General features: G+C 44.4%; 1 protein-coding gene across 15 annotated transcripts in view; it reads left to right on the top strand.

Annotated features, from left to right (window-relative positions):
- LOC137321665 (regulating synaptic membrane exocytosis protein 1-like) overlaps positions 1–20,959 on the top strand; it is a 984,914-nt gene that overhangs the window by 740,930 nt on the left and 223,025 nt on the right. For 10 of the 15 annotated variants that reach the window (XM_067984176.1, XM_067984175.1, XM_067984173.1 and 7 more), the window contains 2 exons: positions 19,711–19,883; positions 20,532–20,693. In XM_067984176.1, coding sequence (XP_067840277.1) covers positions 19,711–19,883; positions 20,532–20,693 — 335 coding nt within the window. The remainder of the gene's footprint in view (positions 1–19,710; positions 19,884–20,531; positions 20,694–20,959) is intronic. The other 5 variants (XM_067984183.1, XM_067984184.1, XM_067984179.1 and 2 more) reach the window with 1 other exon arrangement.

Below are 20,959 nucleotides of genomic sequence, written 5' to 3'. Positions count from 1 at the left end.
ATGATGGGCCAAATGGCCTCCTGCACGGCACCATTCTATGATTCTGTGATATGTGGAGAGGTGCGTGCAGTTTCACTGATTGTCTGTGGGGGTAAATTGTGCTGAGCTGGTTGCTGTCAATTTTATGAGATCAGTTCACAGACCAAACCTATAGTTTTAAATTGACAGAGGGCCTTATAATCTCAGTCTAACATCAGGCTACAATCAGTATTACAACATCAATAGAAGCGGATCATCTAGGGTGAAGAATGGCAATTTACCTGAAAGTAGCATTGGATGGCACAATCCTTAAGCCCTAAGATGTGACTGAGCTACAAATAAAATTGGGAAATGCTGAAATAAGCGGCAAGTCCACCAGCATCTGGAAACAGAAAAGATAGGTTTGGACTGTAGAACTTCGTCAGAACCATTGGGGGCTGACAGGTCTACCTCAGATTCTTGCTGAAACCAGCCTCAGCCAATGAGATAAAAGTGTGACTCCCTATGGCAGCGATTTGGGGCCTTCATAAAGTCCATTATTCGGTGTGGACCCACTGCACAAAATGGTTCACAAATATTTGGATTAGTAGCAGTCAGTTGATATTATAACAAAGCAAACTTTATTATCACTTGATTAAAATTATCCAAGCTTAATAAATCAATAGAATAGAAATCCATTTTCAGAAAGTAGGCACCACAAACTATTGTTTTATTGAAGCAGCTTTAACCAATTCAACCTTTTTTAGAGTTTATTAGCTTAATACAATACATCAGAGGTCTGGGAGAAACAAACAGCATTAGAATAAAGAGTAGTTCAAAAATAGGAGGAAGCAGACAAAGGGAAATGCGAGGCAGACTAAGATGGATTTGGGGTGCATGTGCGTAAATGCAGGGAGCGTGGTAAATAAGGTTGGTGAGCTGCAGGCACAGGTAACCACATGGAATTGTGATATAGTGGCAATAACGGAAGCCTGGTTCAAACAAGGGGAGGAATGGGCACTTAATATTCCTGGTTACAATGTATTCAGGAAAGATAGAGAAGGATAAAAGGATGGGGGGTGGGGTGCAGGGGATGAGGTGGGGTGGCTGTATTGATCAAAGATAATGTTACAGCACTAGAAAGGAAATGATGTGCTAAGACTGAGGGCTCGATTTTCAAAGTAAAAAACGGGTGGGTTGAGGGCCACCATTTCAGACCCGTCCCCAACCCGCTCATTTCCGGTTTTCACAGGGGCAGGACAAGCGGCAGACGGCCAACCCACTCCCAGGAGGCGGGTTGGGCCTTAAAACCTCTCAAGGAGGCCTTAGGCCTCCCTTTTTAACTAATTCCCCATTTCAATCCTAGGGGGCCAGGATTCCTAGGCCTCCTTTTTATGCTTTGTAAAAGGAGGTGAGAAGGCCCGAGACTGCAGGTAAGTGCCTAGAAAGGCACAGCTTGTGGGCCCAGAGGAGCAGGAGTGCTTCCCCCAGGCCCAACAAGCCTACCTGTACCAACTCCCCCCCCCCCCCCCCCACCACCGATTGCGGACCCCCGCACCCCCCCCCGATTGCTATCCTCTCCTCTCCGACCCCCGATCCCTCCGACCCCAATCTTCCGACCCAAATCTTCTGACTCCGACCCCATCCTCTGACCCTCCCCCTCAATGATCACGACCCCCCAATGACCCCCGATCCAGCCCTCCCCCTGACTGACCCCCGATCCCATCCCCCGTGGCTCGCGACCCCTATGCCCACCTGTGCCCCTTGCCCACCCATGGCCCTAAGCTCATACATGCTCCATGCCCTCCCCGCCCATCCATGCAAACAAAGACTTACCTGCAGACGGCCTCTCCCTGGCTGGTCTCCCGTCTGTCTGAGCCCAGCCTGTCAATCAGCCAGTCAGCAGGACGGGAAACCGACAAAAAATAATAAAAGACGTCCTTACATCAAAATCATAAGGACGCCCAGGAAACCCGTTCTAATGGGTTTCCCGACCTCAGATTGAACCCCCGGGCCCTTCCCAGCTCAGTTTGAAAATTGAGCCCAGAATCTATTTGGTTAGAATTAAGGAACAGTAGAGGGTCTATTGTGCTGCTGGATGTATATTATAGACCACCAAATAGTGGGAAGGAGATGGAGGAGCAAATTTTCAGGCAAATTGCAGAAAGATGCAAGAACTTTAGAGTAGTGATAATTATCCTGATATAAACTGGGAAAATAATAGTGTAAAGGACAAAGAGGGGGAGGAATTCCTGAAATGTGTACAAGGGAACATTCTTCATCAGTATGTTTCCAGCCCAACGAGAAGGACGCAGTGCTGGATCTAATCCTGGGGAATGAAGTGGGGCATGTTTCAGTGGGGGAGCATTTGAGGAACAGTGATCATAATATCATTAGGTTTGTTATTTTCTCGTAGTTATGGAAAAGGACAAGGAAAAATAAAATGTGAAAATACTCAACTGGAGGAGGGCTAATTTCAGTGAGTTCAAAATGGATCTTGGCCCAGGTGGATTGGAATCAAAGATTGGCCGGTAAAACAGTAAATGTGCAATGGGAAGCCTTAAAAGAGGAGATAATTCAGGTACAGGCTAGACACATTCCCACTAGGGGGAAAGGAAGGGCATCCAAAGCTAGAGCTCCCTGGATGACTAAAAATATAGAGATTAATATGAAACAGAAAAAGGAGGCTTATGATAAATGTCAGCTTCATAATACAGTAGAGAACCAGGCTGAACACAAAGTACAGGGGAGAGCTGAAAAAGGAAATAAGAGGGGCAAAGAGAGTGTATGAGAATAGATTAGCGGGTAACATAAAATGGAACCCAAAAGTCTTTTATAAAAATATAAATAGTAAAAGGGTCGTCAAAGGATGGATGGGGCCGATTAGGGACCAAAAAGGAGATCTTTGTGTGTAGGCAGAGGGCATGGCTGAGGTACTAAATGAGTACTTTGCATCTGTCTTCACTGAAGAAGAGAATGCTGCCAATGTCACAGTAAAGGAGAAGGTAGTATAGAAATTGGATAGGATAAAAATAGATAAAGAGGAGGTACTTAAAAGATTGGCAGCACTCAAAATAGAAAAGTCACCCATTCCGGATGGGATGCATCCTAGGTGCAAATTGCGAAGGCTCTGGCCACAATCTTCCATTCCTCCTTAGAGTGGTGCCAGAGGACTGGAGGATTGCAAATGTTACACCCCTGTTCATAAAACGGTGTAAGGATAAACCTGGCAACTACAGGCCAGTCAACCTAACTTCAGTGGTGGAGAAACTTTGAGAGACAACAATTCAGGACAAAATTAATTGGCACTTGGTAAAATATGGGTTAATAAATGAAAGCCAGCACGGATATGTTAAAGGCAAATCGTGTTTGATTAACTTGATTGAGTTCTTTGATGAAATAATGGAGAGGGTTGATGAGGGTAGTGCGGTTGATGTGTATATGGACTTTCAAAAGGCGTTTGATAAAGTACCACATAATAGACCTGTCAGCAAAATTGAAGGCGATGGGATTAAAGGGACAGTGGCTGCGTGATTACAAAATTGGTTAAGAGACAGAAAGCAGAGAGTAGTGGTGAATGGTTGTTTTTCAGACTGGAGGGAAGTATACAGTGGTGTCCTCCAGGAGTCAGTGTTAGGACCACTGCTCTTTTTGATATATATTAATGACCTGAACTTAGGAATACAGGGCATAATTTCAAAGTTTGCAGATGACACAAAACTCGGAAATGTAGTAAACAGTGAGTAGGATAGGAACAGACTTCAGGATTACATAGACGGACTGGTGAAATGGGCAGACACATGCAGAGAAGTGTGAAGTGATTCATTTTGAAAGGAAGAATGAGGAGAAGCAATATAAACTAAATGGTACAATTTTAAATGGGGTACAGGAACAAAGACCTGGGGTTGTACGTTCAGAAGCCTTTGAATGTGGCAGGACAAGTTGAGAAGGTTGTTAAAAAGGCATAAGGGATCCTTGACTTTATAAATAGAGACATAGGGTACAAAAGCAAGGAAGTTATGCTAAACCTTTATAAAACTCTGGTTAGGCCTCAGCTGGAGTATTGTGTTCAATTCTGGGCACCACACTTTAGGAAGGATGTCAAGGCCTTAGAGAGGGTGCAGAGGAGATTTAGAATGGTGCCAGGGATGAGGGACTTCAGTTACGTGGAGAGACTGGAGAAGCTGGGATAGTTCTCCTTAGGACAGAGATGGTTAAGGGGAGATTTGATAGCAGTGTTCAAAATCATGCAGGGTTTTGATAGAGTAAATAAGGAGAGGGGTCGCTAACCAGAAGGTGCAGATTTAAGGTAAATGGCAAAAGAACCAGAGGCGACAGGAGGAAAACATTTTTTATGCAGTGAGTTGCTATGATCTCAAATACACTGCCTGAAAGGTGGTGGAAGCAGATTCAATAATAACTTTCAAAAGTGAATTGGATAAATACTTGTAGATGTAAAATTAATAGGGCTATGGGGAAAGAACGGGGGAGGGGGACTAATTGGAAAGCTCTTTCAAAGAGCCGGCACAGGCACAATGGACACAATTCTACGATATAGCACAGGAATTATTTATGATTATTCGAGATGTTTAAAATCTCAAGCTGATTTTTATGAAATAGGATAAAGATCGTTCAAGAAACTTTTTCTACGTAATCTATTTCCTCAGTAGTGAGGAAATTGAGTGCAAATTGATAATTCATTCAAGCAACACGAGTTGTACCCTGGTTTGCAGTTTAAAAATATAATTCAGTGCTTCCAGTAGACTAAATAAAGAACTTGCCTTTATATGGTGCATTATCATGTCTTCAGGATATTTCAAAGCAAATGGATTCCCTTTTGAAGTTGCAGTCACTGTTGTTGTGCAGCCAATTTGCACATAACAAGATCCTACAAACAACAAATTACTGAAAGGCCACACAATTTGTATTTTTTCAGTGGTGTTGGTTGAAGGAGGAATGTTGTACAGAGCACTGGGAGAATTCCTTTGCTCTACAAATAGTGCCACTGGATCTTTTACATCCACCTAAGGAGGTAGATTGGGCCCCAGTTTAATGTCGCATCCAAAAGATAGCACTTCTGGCAATGAGGCACTCCCTCAGTACCACACTGAAGTGTCAGCCTAGATTACATGTTCAAACCCATAGTTAAGCTTGTGTAGTCTCAAAACGCAAGCTTCCAGTCCGTGGTGTTCCAGAAGATGAAGTAGCTCTTCCAGATTTCCTCTGCCACAAGGGTGCTGATGATATTGACGCTGGCATATTCTTGGTACATGGAAGGCTAGCCTGACAACTACAGCTGTGTAGCTAAGCAACCAGAAATTCTTACTCTTGGCAAATTTGAAACGTTGACCTCTCCGTTCATGTTTCTCAGCGTCAATAATGAAATATAAAATATTACCAAAGTAGATGAAGTTTTGACTCTTATTACACTCTGCGTCATTCATATCAAGAAAATCTATTTTTTCATATTTGGGTAGTGGCTTATTTGAGCCGATTCTATGAACGTGTGTTTCTGGCGGGGAGTTTCACCTGCCAGGGCACATACCGAGATATCTCAGATATGTTAAATGAATGGACTGAAAATGTTGATCGCCACCATGTTTTCCAAACATGTACTCCTGGGGAGTTGAACCTCCCCGCCAGGAGGGCACAATCATGAAATCGGCCTTAATGTTGAGGGAGGCCTATTGCTCGGGAATGGTATGGAACTCCTCCACTTGGTGTACCCAGTATTGGTATCAAATCATCCACCTGAGTTGGATTACTAACTTAGTGACAATTATCGTCGAATAAAGGGATTGAAACCAAGTTCCTAAAATCAGCAGACAGTTCTCCAACACATGGCACTCATCAAATAGCATCATTTGATTTATTAAACTTATTTAATCAATCAATAAAAATGAACCAAATATTTTCAAAATAAAAGGTAATGACGTTGATAATTCTATTTGTCACTTTGTTGAAACCCCAATGCAACAGTTATATGTGAAATATTTTAACATGTGTTGGGATTCTTCCAATTGCTATAGAACTAAAAAAAGGTTCTCATTGTAATTTTTTAAGATGATATTTATTATTTTCTCTTCTTGTCTTCCTGCACACCTCGAGCAGGGAAAGTCCAGGACCAGCAAGTGCAACTTTGTGCAGCTATGCATGCACAAATGTTTCCATTGTCACCAGTGTTGTGGAACATAACCTGCAGCGTAACTTTATGTTGTTGTTCTCTGGATGTGGGTGACGCTGGCTGAGCTACGTCTATTATCCATCCTTTGTTACCCTAAGAATGTAGTGGTGGGCCTTCTCCTTGAACCACTGTAGTTCTGTAGCAATTGTTTTTTCACAACTGTGTGACTTGCTCGGCATTAAGGCAACCACATATTCTGTGACTGGAGTCACACTTAGGTCAGACCAGCTATGGGTAGCAGACGCCCTTCGCTGAAGGATATTCATGACCAGTTGGGTTTTTACAACAATCCAGCAGCTTTGATGGTCATTCTTCCTGGTGCCAATGAATAAATTACCAGATTTGGGACTCTGGTAAAGTAGTGGGTGAATTTAAATTAAAATTTAGTTTAAAAATTAACTTAGAACTTTAAAACTTTAAAAGAAACTACAAGTTAGTTAACGGTTAATATAAACTGCAAGTCAGTGGCAGTTAACAGTCAATCAACTGTAAGTGATTGCTTGGATAGAGGGTACTTACTGTGAGCTGGAAGCTGATTGAGCAGTTGTAACTGCTGTTCTCAAAAGGTGAATAAAGTAGGTGGCTATTTGCTGCAGTACAGAGCAGATCGCAAGGAGAGTGGATTGTGAACCAAGTGGGAACTTGAGAATTTGTTGTGAGTGGGAATTAGGTGTAGAGGGGGAAGGAGGTGCTAAATTTAAATTTAAAAAGCGACAAGAAAAAAACAAAACAGACTAAAAAGTAATTATCTATAAATAAATAGATAATTTAATTGAGAGAAGTGGTGCTGAGCACCAGGTATCGGAACAAAAGCGGGAGCGGAGCGAAGTTGGGAGAAGTGGTTCTGAGCACCAGGGGAGGAGCCCCAAGTATCGGAACAAAAGCGGGAGCGGAGCAGAGTCAGGAGAAGTGGTGCTGAGCACCAGGGGAGGAGCCCATTCCCCATTCACTAAGAACAGAGAGAGCGAAATCACAGTGAACAGAGAGGAGGAGCTCTGAGAGACCCGGAATAAAAGGGTAGGTTAATCGGGGTAAGTAAACAGTAAGTAAACTAATAATAATCGAGTATGTAAATGGAGTTTAGAAAGAAAAGGTTTCTAAATATAATGGATGGGCAGCTGAGACCCACTGCCTGCAATTCCTGCGCCTTGTGGGAACTTCAGGCCTCTTCACGTGTCCTGGAGGGCCACATGTGCAGGAAATGCCTCCAGTTGCTTGAGCTCAAGCTGAGGGTTTCTGAGCTTGAGGGACGGCTGGAGTCACTGCAGAGCATAAGGGAGGCTGAAGGTTTCCTGGATCGTACGTTCCAGGAGGTGGTCACCCCGCAGTCACAGAGAGTTCAGGATAGCAAGTGGGTGGCCATCCGATAGAGTAGGAAGAGGGAGGCAGTGCAGGAATCTTCTGGGAGTGTGACACTCTCAAACCGGTATTAAGGGTGACCACACCTCAAAGGAGTGCAGTCCTGAGCATGGCACGATGAGGCAAAGAACTGCAGCGGGGTACAGTGAGGTGTAGAAATGCAGTAGTCCTACTGGATTTAATAGTCGGGGGACAGACAGTTGTTTCTGTGGCCACTAACGTCAGTCCTGCATGGTTTGTTGCCTCCCTGGTGCCAGGGTAAAGGACATCACGGAGAGGGTGCAGAACATTCTGCGGGGGGAAGGAGAACAGCAAGAAATCGTGGTCCATGTGGGTACCAACGACATAGGAAAGAAAAGGGATGAGGTCCTGCGGTCAGAGTTTCAGGAGCGAGGGAGGAAGTTAAAAAGCAGGATCTCAAAGGTAGTAATCTCTGGATTACTCCCAGTGCCACGCGCTAGTGAGTACAGAAATAAGAAGATAAGGCAGGTTAATGTGTGGCTAGAGACTTGGTGCAAAAGAAAGGACTTCAGATTCTTGGGGCATTGGGACCAGTTCTGGGGCAGGAGGGACCCGTTCAAGACGGATGGGTTGCACCTCAGCAGAGCTGGGACCAATGTCCTCGTGGGGAGGTTCACTAGTGCTGTGGGGGAGGGTTTAAATTAATTTGGCAGGGGGATGGGCACCAGGATGTAGCATTGGAAAGGAAAAACAAGGTGCACAAAGTTTTGGGTAAGACAGATAATATTAGAGTAAGAAATAGTGCAGTATTAGCTGGGATCAGACTAAGAGAGAATGAGAAAGTCTAAGATAGGTTAAGAGTGCATGTTTGTAAATGCACGAAGCATGGTAAATAAGGTTGGTGAGCTGTAGGCCCAAATAGCCCCCTGGGAATATGATGTTGTGCCAATAATGGAGACCTGGCTCAAAAAAGGGCAGGATTGGGTACTAAATATCACCTAATACAAGATGCTCAGGAAAGATAGGGAAGGAAAAAAAGGAGGGGAGCAGTGGCAGTATTCATTGAGGAGAATATTGCAGTGCTGGAGAGAGAGGATTTCCTTGAGGGGTCAAGGATAGAATCTATTAGGTTAGAGTTAAGAAACAATCGAGGTGCCATTACACTACTGTGTGTATACTATGGGCCACCAACTAGTGGGAAGGATATAGAGGAGCAAATTTGCAGGGAAATTACAGAGAGGTGCAAGAACTATAAAGTAGTGATAATGGGGGACTTCAACTATCCTAACACGGACTGGGATAGTAATAGTGTAAAGGGCAAAGAGGGGGAGGAATTTTTGAAGTGTGTTCAGGAGAACTTTCTTGATCAGTATGTTTCTGGCCCAACGAGGAGGGAGGTATTGCTGTATCTTGTTCTGGGGAATGAGGTGGGTCAAGTGGAGCAAGTGTCTGTAGGGGAACATTGATCATTGTATCATAACATTTAGATTAGTTATGGAAAAGGACAAGGAGCAATCAAGAGTATAAATATTTAATTGGAGGAGGGCCAATTTCAATGGGATGAGAATGGATCTGGCTTGGATAAATTGGAATCAAAGATCGGCAGACAAAACTGCAATCGAATAATGGGCGGCCTTTAAAGAGGAGCTGGTTCAGGTGCAGTCTAGCTATATTCCCACGAGTGGGGAAAGGTAGGGCTCCCTGGATGATGAAAGAGATAGAGAGTAAGATGAAGCAGAAAAAGGGAGTGTATGACGGATGTCAGGTTGATAATACAAATGAGAACCAGGCTGAATATAGAAAGTACAGAGGAGAAATGAAAAGGGAAATAAGAGGGATAAAGAGGGAGCATGAGAACAGACTGGCAGCTAAAATAAAAAGGGAATCCAAAAGTCTCATTGAAGCATATAAATAGTAAACGGGTAGTAAGAGGAGGGGTGGGGCCGATTAGGGACCAAATGATGCCGAGAGGATATTTCCCCTGGTTGGAGAGTCTAAAACTAGTGGACATAGTCTCAGGATAAGGGGTCGGACATTTAGGACTGAAATGAAGAATATCTTCACTCAGAGGTTCGTGAATATTTGATATCCTCTATCCCAGAGCGCTGTGGATGCTCAGTCATTGAGCATGTTCAAGACTGAGATTGATAGATTTTTGGGTTCGAAGGGAATCAAGGCATATGGGGATTGGGTGGGAAAGTGGAGTTGAGGTTGAAGATCAGCCATGATCTTATTGAATGTCAGATCAGGCTCGAGGGGACATATGGCCTACTCCTGCTCCTATTTCTTACGTTCTTGAAAAGGAGGTTTACGCATGGAGTCGGAGGGCATGGCCGAGGTACTAAATGAGTACTTTGCATCTGCCTTTACCAAGGAAGAAGATGCTGCCAAAGTCACAGTAAAAGAGGAGATCATTGAGATACTTTTTTTTATTATTCGTTCACGGGATGTGGGCGTCGCTGGCAAGGCCGGCATTTATTGCCCATCCCTAATTGCCCTCGAGAAGGTGGTGGTGAGCCGCCTTCTTGAACCGCTGCAGTCCGTGTGGTGACGGTTCTCCCACAGTGCTGTTAGGAAGGGAGTTCCAGGATTTTGACCCAGCAACAATGAAGGAACGGCGATATATTTCCAAGTCGGGATGGTGTGTGACTTGGAGGGGAACGTGCAGGTGGTGTTGTTCCCATGCGCCTGCTGCCCTTGTCCTTCTAGGTGGTAGAGGTCGCGGGTTTGGGAGGTGCTGTCGAAGAAGCCTTGGCGAGTTGCTACAGTGCATCCTGTGGATGGTGCACACTGCAGCCACAGTGCGCCGGTGGTGAAGGGAGTGAATGTTTAGGGTGATGGATGGGGTGCCAATCAAGCGGGCTGCTTTATCTTGGATGGTGTCGAGCTTCTTGAGTGTTGTTGGAGCTGCACTCATCCAGGCAAGTGGAGAGTATTCCATCACACTCCTGACTTGTGCCTTGTAGATGGTGGAAAGGCTTTGGGGAGTCAGGAGGTGAGTCACTCGCCGCAGAATACCCAGCCTCTGACCTGCTCTCGTAGCCACAGTATTTATATGGCTGGTCCAGTTAAGTTTCTGGTCAATGGTGACCCCCAGGATGTTGATGGTGGGGGATTCGGCGATGGTAATGCCGTTGAATGTGAAGGGGAGGTGGTTAGACTCTCTCTTGTTGGAGATGGTCATTGCCTGGCACTTATCTGGCGTGAATGTTACTTGCCACTTATCAGCCCAAGCCTGGATGTTGTCCAGGTCTTGCTGCATGCAGGCTCGGACTGCTTCATTATCTGAGGGGTTGCGAATGGAACTGAACACTGTGCAGTCATCAGCGAACATCCCCATTTCTGACCTTATGATGGAGGTAAGGTCATTGATGAAGCAGCTGAAGATGGTTAGGCCTAGGACACTGCCCTGAGGAACTCCTGCAGCAATGCCCTGGGGCTGAGATGATTGGCCTCCAACAACCACTACCATCTTCCTTTGTGCTAGGTATGACTCCAGCCACTGGAGAGTTTTCCCCCTGATTCCCATTGACTTCAATTTTACTAGGGCTCCTTGGTGCCACACTCGGTCAAATGCTGCCTTGATGTCAAGTGCAGTCACTCTCACCTCACCTCTGGAATTCAGCTCTTTTGTCCATGTTTGGACCAAGGCTGTAATGAGGTCTGGAGCCGAGTGGTCCTGGCGGAACCCAAACTGAGCATCGGTGAGCAGGTTATTAGTGAGTAAGTGCCGCTTGATAGCACTGTCGACGACACCTTCCATCACTTTGCTGATGATTGAGAGTAGACTGATGGGGCGGTAATTGGCCGGATTGGATTTGTCCTGCTTTTTGTGGACAGGACATACCTGGGCAATTTTCCACATTGTCGGGTGGATGCCAGTGTTGCAGCTGTACTGGAACAGCTTGGCTAGAGGCGCAGCTAGTTCTGGAGCACAAGTCTTCAGCACAACAGCTGGGATGTTGTCAGGGCCCATAGCTAAAAATTGATAAAGAAGAGGTACTAGAAACGGTTAAAGTAGATAAGTCACCCGGTCCAGATAGGATGCATCTTAGGTTGCTGAACGAAGTAAGGGTGGAAATTGCAGAGGTGCTGGTCATAATCTTCCAATCATCCGAAGATCTGGGGATGGTGCCAGAGGACTGGAGAATTGCAAATGTGACATGATTCTTCAAAAAAGGGTGTAAGGATAAACCCGGCAACTACAGGCCAGTCAGTTTAACCTCAGTGCTGGGGAAGCTTTTAGAAATGATAATTTGGGACAAAATTAATAGTCATTTGGACAAGTGTGGATTAATAAAGAAAGCCAGCATGGATTTGTTAAAGGCAAATTGTGTTCAACTAACTTGATTGAGTTTTTTGATGAGCTAAGAGAGAGGATTGATGAGGGCAATGCAGTTGATGCTGTGTATATCGACTTTCAAAAGACAATTGATAAATTGCCACATAATAGGCTTGTCAGCAAAATTGAAGAAAATGGAATAAAAGGGTAGTGATAGCATGGATACGAAATTGGCTAAGGAAACATAGAGTAGTGGTGAACAGTTGTTTTTCGGACTGGAGTGGTGTTCCCCAGGGGTCGGTACTAGGACCACTGCTTTTTTTGATATATATTAATGACTTGGACTTGGGTGCACAGGGCACAATTTCAAAATTTGCAGGTGACACAAAATTTGGACGTGTAGTAAACAGTGAGGAGGATAGTGATAGACTTCAAAAGGAAGTAGAAAGGCTGGTGGAATGGGTGTTCACATGGCAGATGAAATTTAATGCAGAGAAGTGCGAAGACTAGTCAAGCAACAGCCTGACATAGCCAAACTCTCAGAATCATACCTTTCAGCCAACGTCCCAGACTCTTCCATCACCATCCCTGGGTATGTCCTGTCCCACCGGCAGGACAGACCGACCAGAGGTGGCGGTACAGTGATATACAGTCAGTAGGGAGTAGCCCTGGGAGTCCTCAACATTGACTCCGGACCCCATGAAATCTCATGGCATCAGGTCAAACATGGGCAAGGAAACCTCCTGCTGATTACCACCTACCGTCCTCCCTCAGCTGATGAATCAGTCCTCCTCCATGTTGAGCACCACTTGGAGGAAGCACTGAGGGTAGCAAGGGCATAGAATGTACTCTGGGTGGGGGACTTCAATATCCATCACCAAGAGTGGCTCGGTAGCACCACTACTGACCGAGCTGGCCGAGTCCTGAAGGACATAGCTGCCAGACTGGGCCTGCGGCATGTGGTGAGCAAACCAACACGAGGGAAAAACCTACTTGACCTCGTCCTCACCAATCTACCTGTCGCAGATGCATCTGTCCATGACAGTATTAGTAGAAGTGACCACCGCACAGTCCTTGTGGAGAAATAGCCCCGTCTTCGCACTGAGGACACCATCCAACGTGTTGTGTGGCACTACCACCGTGCTAAATGGGATAGATTCAGAACAGATCTAGCAGCTCAAAACTGGGCATCTATGATGCGCTGTGGGCCATCAGCAGCAGCAGAATTGTATTCCAGCACAATCTGTAACCTCATGGCCCGGCATATTCCTCACTCTATCATTACCAACAAGCCAGGGGATCAACCCTGGTTCAATGAGGAGTGTAGAAGAGCATGCCACGAGCAGCACCAGGCATACCTAAAAATGAGGTGCCAACCTGGTGAAGCTACAACTCAGGACTACATGCATGCTAAACAGTCACATCCAGTCATGAATGGACAATTAAACAACTAACGGGAGGAGGAGGCTCTGCAAACATCCCCATCCCCATCCTCAATGATAGCGGAGTCCAGCACATGAGTGCAAGACAAGGCTGAAGCGTTTGCAACCATCTTCAGCCAGAAGTGCCGAGTGGATGATCCATCTCGGCCTCCTCCCGATATCCCCACCATCACAGAAGCCAGTCTTCAGCCAATTCGATTCACTCTGATATCAAGAAATGGTTGAGTGCACTGGATCAGCAAAGGCTTTGGGCCCCGACAACATCCCCTGTAGTGCCGAAGGCTTGTGCTCCAGAACTAGCCGCGCCTCTAGCCAAACTGTTCCAGTACAGCTACAACACTGGCATCTACCTGACAATGTGGAAAATTGCCCAGGTATGTCCTGTCCACAAAAAGCAGGACAAATCCAATCCGGCCAATTATCGCTCCATCAGTCTACTCAATCATCAGCAAAGTGATGGAAGGTGTCGTCGACAGTGCTATCAAGCGGCACTCACTCACCAATAACCTGCTCACCGATGCTCAGTTTGGGTTCCGCCAGGACCACTCGGCTCCAGACTCATTACAGCCTTGGTCCAAACATGGACAAAAGAGCTGAATTCCAGAGGTGAGGTGAGAGTGACTGCCCTTGACATCAAGGCAGCATTTGACCGAGTGTGGCACCAAGGAGCCCTAGTAAAATTGAAGTCAATGGGAATCGGGGGAAAACACTCCAGTGGCTGGAGTCATACCTAGCACAAAGTAAAATGGTAGTGGTTGTTGGAGGCCAATCATCTCAGCCCCAGGGCATTGCCGCAAGAGTTCCTCAGGGCAGTGCCCTAGGCCCCACCAGCTTCAGCTGCTTCATTAATGACCTTCCCTCCATCATAAGGTCAGAAATGGGGATGTTCGCTGATGGTTGCAGAGTGTTCAGTTCCATTCGCAACCCCTCAGATAATGAAGCAGTCTGAGCTCGCATGCGGCAAGACCTGGACAACATCCAGGCTTGGGCTGATAAGTGGCAAGTAACATTCACGCCAAACAAGTGCCAGGCAATGACCATCTCCAACAAGAGAGAGTCTAACCACCTCCCCTTCACATTCAACGGCATTACCATCGCCGAATCCCCCACCATCAACATCCTGGGGGTCACCATTGACCAGAAACTTAACTGGACCAGCCCTATAAATACTGTGGCTACAAGAGCAGGTCAGAGGCTGGGTATTCTGCGGCGAGTGACTCACCTCCTGACTCCCCAAAGCCTTTCCACAAGTCAGGAGTGTGATGGAATACTCTCCACTTGCCTGGATGAGTGCAGCTCCAACAACACTCAAGAAGTTCAACACCATCCAGGACAAAGCAGCCCGCTTGATTGGCACCCCATCCACCACCCTAAACATTCACTCCCTTCACCACCGGCGCACTGTGGCTGCAGTGTGTACCATCCACAGGATGCACTGCAGCAACTCGCCAAGGCTTCTTCGACAGCACCTCCCAAACCCACGACCTCTACCACCTAGAAGGACAAGGGCAGCAGGCACATGGGATCAACACCACCTGGACATTCCCCTCCAAGTCACACACCATCCCGACTTGGAAATATATCGCCGTTCCTTCATCGCCGCTGGGTTAAAATCCTGGAACTCCCTTCCTAACAGCACTGTGGGAGAACCGTCACCACACGGACTGCAGCGGTTCAAGAAGGCGGCTCACCACCACCTTCTCAAGGGCAATTGGGGATGGAGAGTAAATGCTGGCCTCGCCAGTGACGCCCACATCCCATGAACGAATAAAAAAAGAATTTTGGCAGGGAGAATGAGAGGAAATATAAACTAAGTGGTACAATTCTAAAGGGGGTGCAAGAACAGACAGACCTGGGGATATATGTGCACAAATCTTTGAAGGTGGCAGGACAGGTTGTGAAAGCGGTTTAAAAAAGCATACAGGATCTTGGGCTTTATAAATAGAGGCATCAAGTGCAAAAGCAAGGAAATTATGTTGAGCCTTTATTGAACACTTGGTAGGCCACAACTGGAGTATCGTGTCCAATTCTGGGCACCACACTTTAGGAAGAATATGAAGGCCTTAGAGAGGGTGCAGCAAAAATTGACTAGAATGGTTTCAGGGATGAGGGATTCCAATTACATGGATAGACTGGAGAAGCTGGGGTTGTTCTCGTAAGAGCAGAGATGGTTAAGAGGAGATTTGATAGAAGTGTTCAAAATCATGAAGGGTTTAGATAAAGGAAATAAAGAGAAACTGTTCCCATTGGTGGAAGGGTCGCGCATCAGAGGACATAAATTTAAGGTGATTGGCAAAAGAACCAAAGGCGACATGAGGAAAACCTTTTTTACGCAACAAATATTTATGATCTGCCATAAAGGGTGGTGGAATCAGATTCAGTCGTGGCTTTCAAAAAGGAATTGGATAAAAACTTGAAGGGAAACTATTGCAGGGCTACTGGGAAAAAAACAGGGGAATGGGACTAGCTGGATTGCTCTTACAAAGAGCCGGCATGGGCTCAATGGGCCAAATGGCCTCCTTCAGTGCTGTAATCATTCTGATTCTATGATTCACTGAAATTTACTTGGCGTGGTGGGATTTGAACAGCATGGTTGCTGGTCCAGTACCATAACATCCAGAATGTCATACTCCTTCAGACAGATTCTGAGGAGCCACAGTACCTTCCAGAGCTACTTCTAGAAGCATTAAGTCAATATTAAGGGTTCGTGCAGCAACAAAGTAAAGTCTGGCATGTTTTGCACAGTACTGTCAGCTCAGTGGGTGCAATGATAATAAGTACTTCTGGGGTATTAACATAGAAAAAGAGGGAAGATTTTAAGAAATAGTTAACTGCAAAGTAATCTTCAGATGGGACCTGTGCAAAGAGAGAATGGTGAGCTGAGATTACAATGTGATCCATTTACAGTTATCCATTAAAATAAAATGCAGGATATTTCATGGCAGGATGCAGAAAGCCTGATGTTTATCCTCATGGTTCTCAGTCATTTCTAGCATATTTACAATAAAAGTCTGAAGGATAAATTCTGAAATCCCAACAGGAAGCTGTGCTTGTTGGAGAATCATTGTCGTTCTCACTCTGTTCCTCGCTGAAAATAGGGAGTTGCCAATCTTACCCGAAAAGCCTTGTACGACAATACTGTAGTTGCAGTCAGAGCAGTGGCAACTGTTGATGCCCCTTTACAACAATAACAGTGACTCAGCGAGCATATGTGCTCCCAATTGTGTATAAATTAGATGGATCATTGGGGAGCTTTTTGAGCAAAGACTAGATCAGCCTTCTGAATCATGTTGGCCATTGTAGAAAGTTCATGCTGCATATTATTAAGACTTTGTATTATGTATTTTGATATTCTGTGTTAAAGGGACATTATCTTCATGAAAAAGTGTGTGCCGCACCTCGTTTTATTTGGGAAGGGAGGAGAGCTGTGCATCATTTTTGTTGTGATGTCACATGTAAGTCACATGACAATGAGTTTCAGTGCAATTTATGCCATCAAGCCTTGTCATTGTAAATAAACAAAAGGTTTGCCAAGACATATCATGAAGATGCTGTCCTTATGGAAGTTTTAGGAACATAGGTCATTCTGCCCCTACAGCTCATAGCTAATCTTAACTCCATTTATCTGCCTTAATTCCATTTCCCTTAATACCCTTAACCTAACAAAAATCTATCTATTTCAGTTTTGAAATTTTCAATTGACCTGGCCTCAACTGATTTTTAGGGGAGAGAGGTCCAGATTTCCACCAACCTGTGTGAAGAAGTGCTTCCTGACATCATGCTCATTCTCTCTATCTATCCTAACATAGCCTTTAATCCCCTTAGTTTAATCATCCCTTAATCTTGAATACTCAAAGGAATACAAGCCTAGTATTTATAATTATATTAAATTGTTCCCTCATAATTTAACTCTTTTAGCCCCGGTATCATTCTGGTGAATCTGCGCTGCACCCCCTCCAAGGACAATATATCATATCCTTCCTGAGGCCCAGAACTGAACGCTGTACTCCAGATGCAGTCTAACCAGAGCTTTATACAACTGTGGCGTAACTTACACCCCTTTCTATTCCAGCCCTCTTCAGATAAAGGCTAACATTTTTATTATTTTTTGTATTTGTCCACTAGCTTTTAGTGATTTCTCTGCTCCTCCACAGTTCCTAGCATCTCATCATTTAGAAAATACTCTGATTTGTCTTTCTTAGGTCCAAAGTGGATGACCTCACACTTCCCCACACTGAACTCCATCTGCCACAGTTTTGCCCACTCACGTAATCTATCAACGTCCCTTTCCAACTCTCTGCTTCCATGTACACCACTTCCTGTGCCACCTAACTTAACGTTGTCAGCAAACTTGGATATATAGTGAAAAGCTGAGGCCGTAGTACCCTGGGGGACATCACTAGCCACATCCTGCCAATTGGAGTACATACCCATTAACCCTACTCTCTGTCTCCTACCTCCTAACCAATTCCCTACCCATGTCAATAGGTTGTCTCCAATTCCATGCGCTCTCATTTTTGATAACAAAATTTAAAAGTTTTATATTTATAAATAAATAAAATGAGTTTGTCTAAAAAAAAATCACTATCACCGAGTATGAAGCTCATAGTGGAATAACATTGCAGTATGAGTTATGAAATTCAGTGGTTTGATTTGTCTTTGTTGGAAAAGAAATCACATACTAAACAATTGACTAATTTTTAGGTTCCTGGATATATTGATAAGTACATTAAAAAGAATAACAGGGAAAAGAGTTTGTTGTAAGGCAGCTTTCCATCTTTGAGTTGAAATGATTTTGATTAACTATTTGAACTTTGCCATTTTGATATCATCTTCACCCCTTTTCAGGTTACTGATCATAATTCAGCCCGATCATTCAGAGAACAAGAAAAATCTTTCTACATAGTCATAACAATTATGAATTAATTTAAAGGGGCACAAATCAGCATTAACAATAATGTAAATACTGTGTAAAACTGTATTAGAACATACTTACCTCCTGCCAACCTATCATTGTCAAAAATGTGTGCATTGGTCCTGCTGTAGTTCTTTAATAGTTGGCAGAAATTCTTCAACATTGACGCAATGGAGACCCGAAAAGAACCACTTTGGAGGTTCTCACTAGTTTGTAATAAGGAGTACTGATCACTTGTTACAGTTACCTTGTTGAAAAAGCAGGATAGTTGAAAGGTAAATAACTGGGCAGATAACTGGTGAGGATAATGCAAGATTCCTGGAATTGTATAAGATATGGGGAGAAGCAAAAAAACTGTTTGGTACCTTGTCATATTAAGTTATAGTCCAGCAATTTTATTTTAAATTCACAAGCTTTCGGAGGCTACCTCCTTCCTCAGGTGAACGATGTGGAAATGAAATCCTCGAAATGAAGTCGCATTTATAATTCACAGAACAATGCTTGGTGAGTACAGACAGTTTTTTCAACTGCCCGTTGCCAAGGCAATCAGTGTACAGACAGACAGGTGTTACCTGCCAGGTCTCACAGAATATACAAATCACCAAAAAAAAAACAACAAACAAAAAAAAAACAGAGATAGAGAGGTAGAAACATAGAAAAGACAGCAACTGACCCGTTATATTAAAAACAGATAACATTTGTTCACTGGTGGGATAACGTGTAGCGTGACATGAACCCAAGATCCCGGTTGAGGCCGTCCTCATGGGTGCGGAACTTGGCAATCAATTTCTGCTCGACGATTTTGCGTTGTCGTGTGTCTCGAAGGCCGCCTTGGAGTACGCTTACCCGAAGGTCGGTGGCTGAATGTCCTTGACTGCTGAAGTGTTCCCCGACTGGGAGGGAACCCTCCTGTTTGGCGATTGTTGCGCGGTGTCCGTTCATCCGTTGTCGCAGTGTCTGCATGGTCTCGCCAATGTACCATGCTCTGGGGCATCCTTTCCTGCAACGTATGAGGTAGACAACGTTGGCCGAGTCACAGGAGTATGAACCATGCACCTGGTGGGTGGTGTCCTCTCGTGTGATGGTTGTATCTGTGTCGATGATCTGGCATGTCTTGCAGAGGTTACCGCGGCAGGGTTGTGTGATGCCGCGGTAACCCCACCAGCGAACAAATGTTATCTGTTTTGTAATATAACGGGTCAGTTGCTGTCTTTTCTATGTTTCTACCTCTCTATCTCTGTTTTTTTTTGTTTGTTGTTTTTTTTTGGTGATTTGTATATTCTGTGAGACCTGGCAGGTAACACCTGTCTGTCTGCACACTGATTGCCTTGGCAACGGGCAGTTGAAAAAACTGTCTGTACTCACCAAGCATTGTTCTGTGAATTATAAATGCGACTTCATTTCGAGGATTTCATTTCCACATCGTTCACCTGAGGAAGGAGGTAGCCTCCGAAAGCTTGTGAATTTAAAATAAAATTGCTGGACTATAACTTGGTGTTGTAAAATTGTTTACAATTGTCAACCCCAGTCCATCACCGGCATCGCCACATCTTGTCATATTAAGGCATGTTAAGGCTTAATGATGTTGTACTACTTTCCTCACTTTCAGCATCTACCATACAAAGATCAGAATAGAAGCATTGATAACGTTTCAATCAAATCATCAGACAGCGATGTCAGCGACGTGTCAGCCATCTCCCGAACCAGCAGTGCCTCACGCCTCAGCAGCACAAGCTACATGTCAGTACAATCAGAGCGCCCGAGGGGCAGTCGCAAGATTAGGTGAGTTTCAGCTCTGGAGCTACAATTACAACAACGTACAATGCAGTTAATGTAGCTTTAAATTTCATGCACAATGTCATGCCACATCAGTCATCAGATGCAGCGCTCTTAAAATAGATATATATTGAACAATCGCTAGCACCTTAGACACAAAGTCAGCAGGTAAAAATTAAGAAGCACATTTTGGAAAATATCACTCTTGTTAAAAATCAAAAGGGGAGGAAGAATATATTTGACGACTTTGTTGTGTTCGATAAGTTGTTTATCACTGGCAATCTTTTATTTGATTATTCTGCAGTGTTCCAATATAGTTCCGTTGGTTGAATTTTTATTTTTCACTTCATGCTGATGTTTAGGGACCCAGTAAGAACATCTGGTTTAGAAAAAAAGAACCATTATCTTCACAGTATGAGTAGTGTTTTCTGACCCATGAATAGGGACATTAGGCTGTGTTTAAACTTGTTTACTTTTAATTTTTGTATTTTTTTTGATACAATTAGGAATGTGTATTAACAATTTTGAATTGGCAAGCAGAAGAAGGATGGCTCTTTTATCATCAGTCTGTGAAGTTTTTCACATCCTACTCAATTAGTTAGTTTCCATTTAAGTTGTTTTGATTTTATTTTGCATGCTGTGATTGTGGACAAGGTCGAAATCCTTAGAAAACAACAGGGATATGGCAAATAAAAAGGAGAGGAGGATATCGTGGGTGTTAGTAGACGAGGGAGAGAAAGAGACGGGGCACACTGAAAAGAAGCCAGGAAAAGAAGATCTGAAAAGGAGACGGCATTCAGCTTCTGGTGACTTGAGGTAAAGCTCAGCTGCCTTACCCTGTTGCCTCTTCCCTGATATCCTTACTCCCCACAGTTCCATCAAAGCATCAGCCCGCTTCCTTTACATCTGGTAATTCTCAGTCTTCCTTGATGCTGTGCATTCTTATTACAGTATTGGCCCATGGGAAATAAGGAGTTCATTATGTGATTAAATATATAAATCCAAATCTTACTGGGCAATAAACCACTGTATTTTGAGAATGTGCAAACAAACTAATAGAGCAGCTCGCATTTATCACTATG

The sequence above is a fragment of the Heptranchias perlo genome, chromosome 5 (assembly GCF_035084215.1).
Source record: "Heptranchias perlo isolate sHepPer1 chromosome 5, sHepPer1.hap1, whole genome shotgun sequence".
In the NCBI taxonomy this organism is placed as follows: domain Eukaryota; kingdom Metazoa; phylum Chordata; class Chondrichthyes; order Hexanchiformes; family Hexanchidae; genus Heptranchias; species Heptranchias perlo.
Note: the sequence above shows the minus strand (reverse complement) of the source record. Positions and strands in the feature narration are given on the sequence as shown.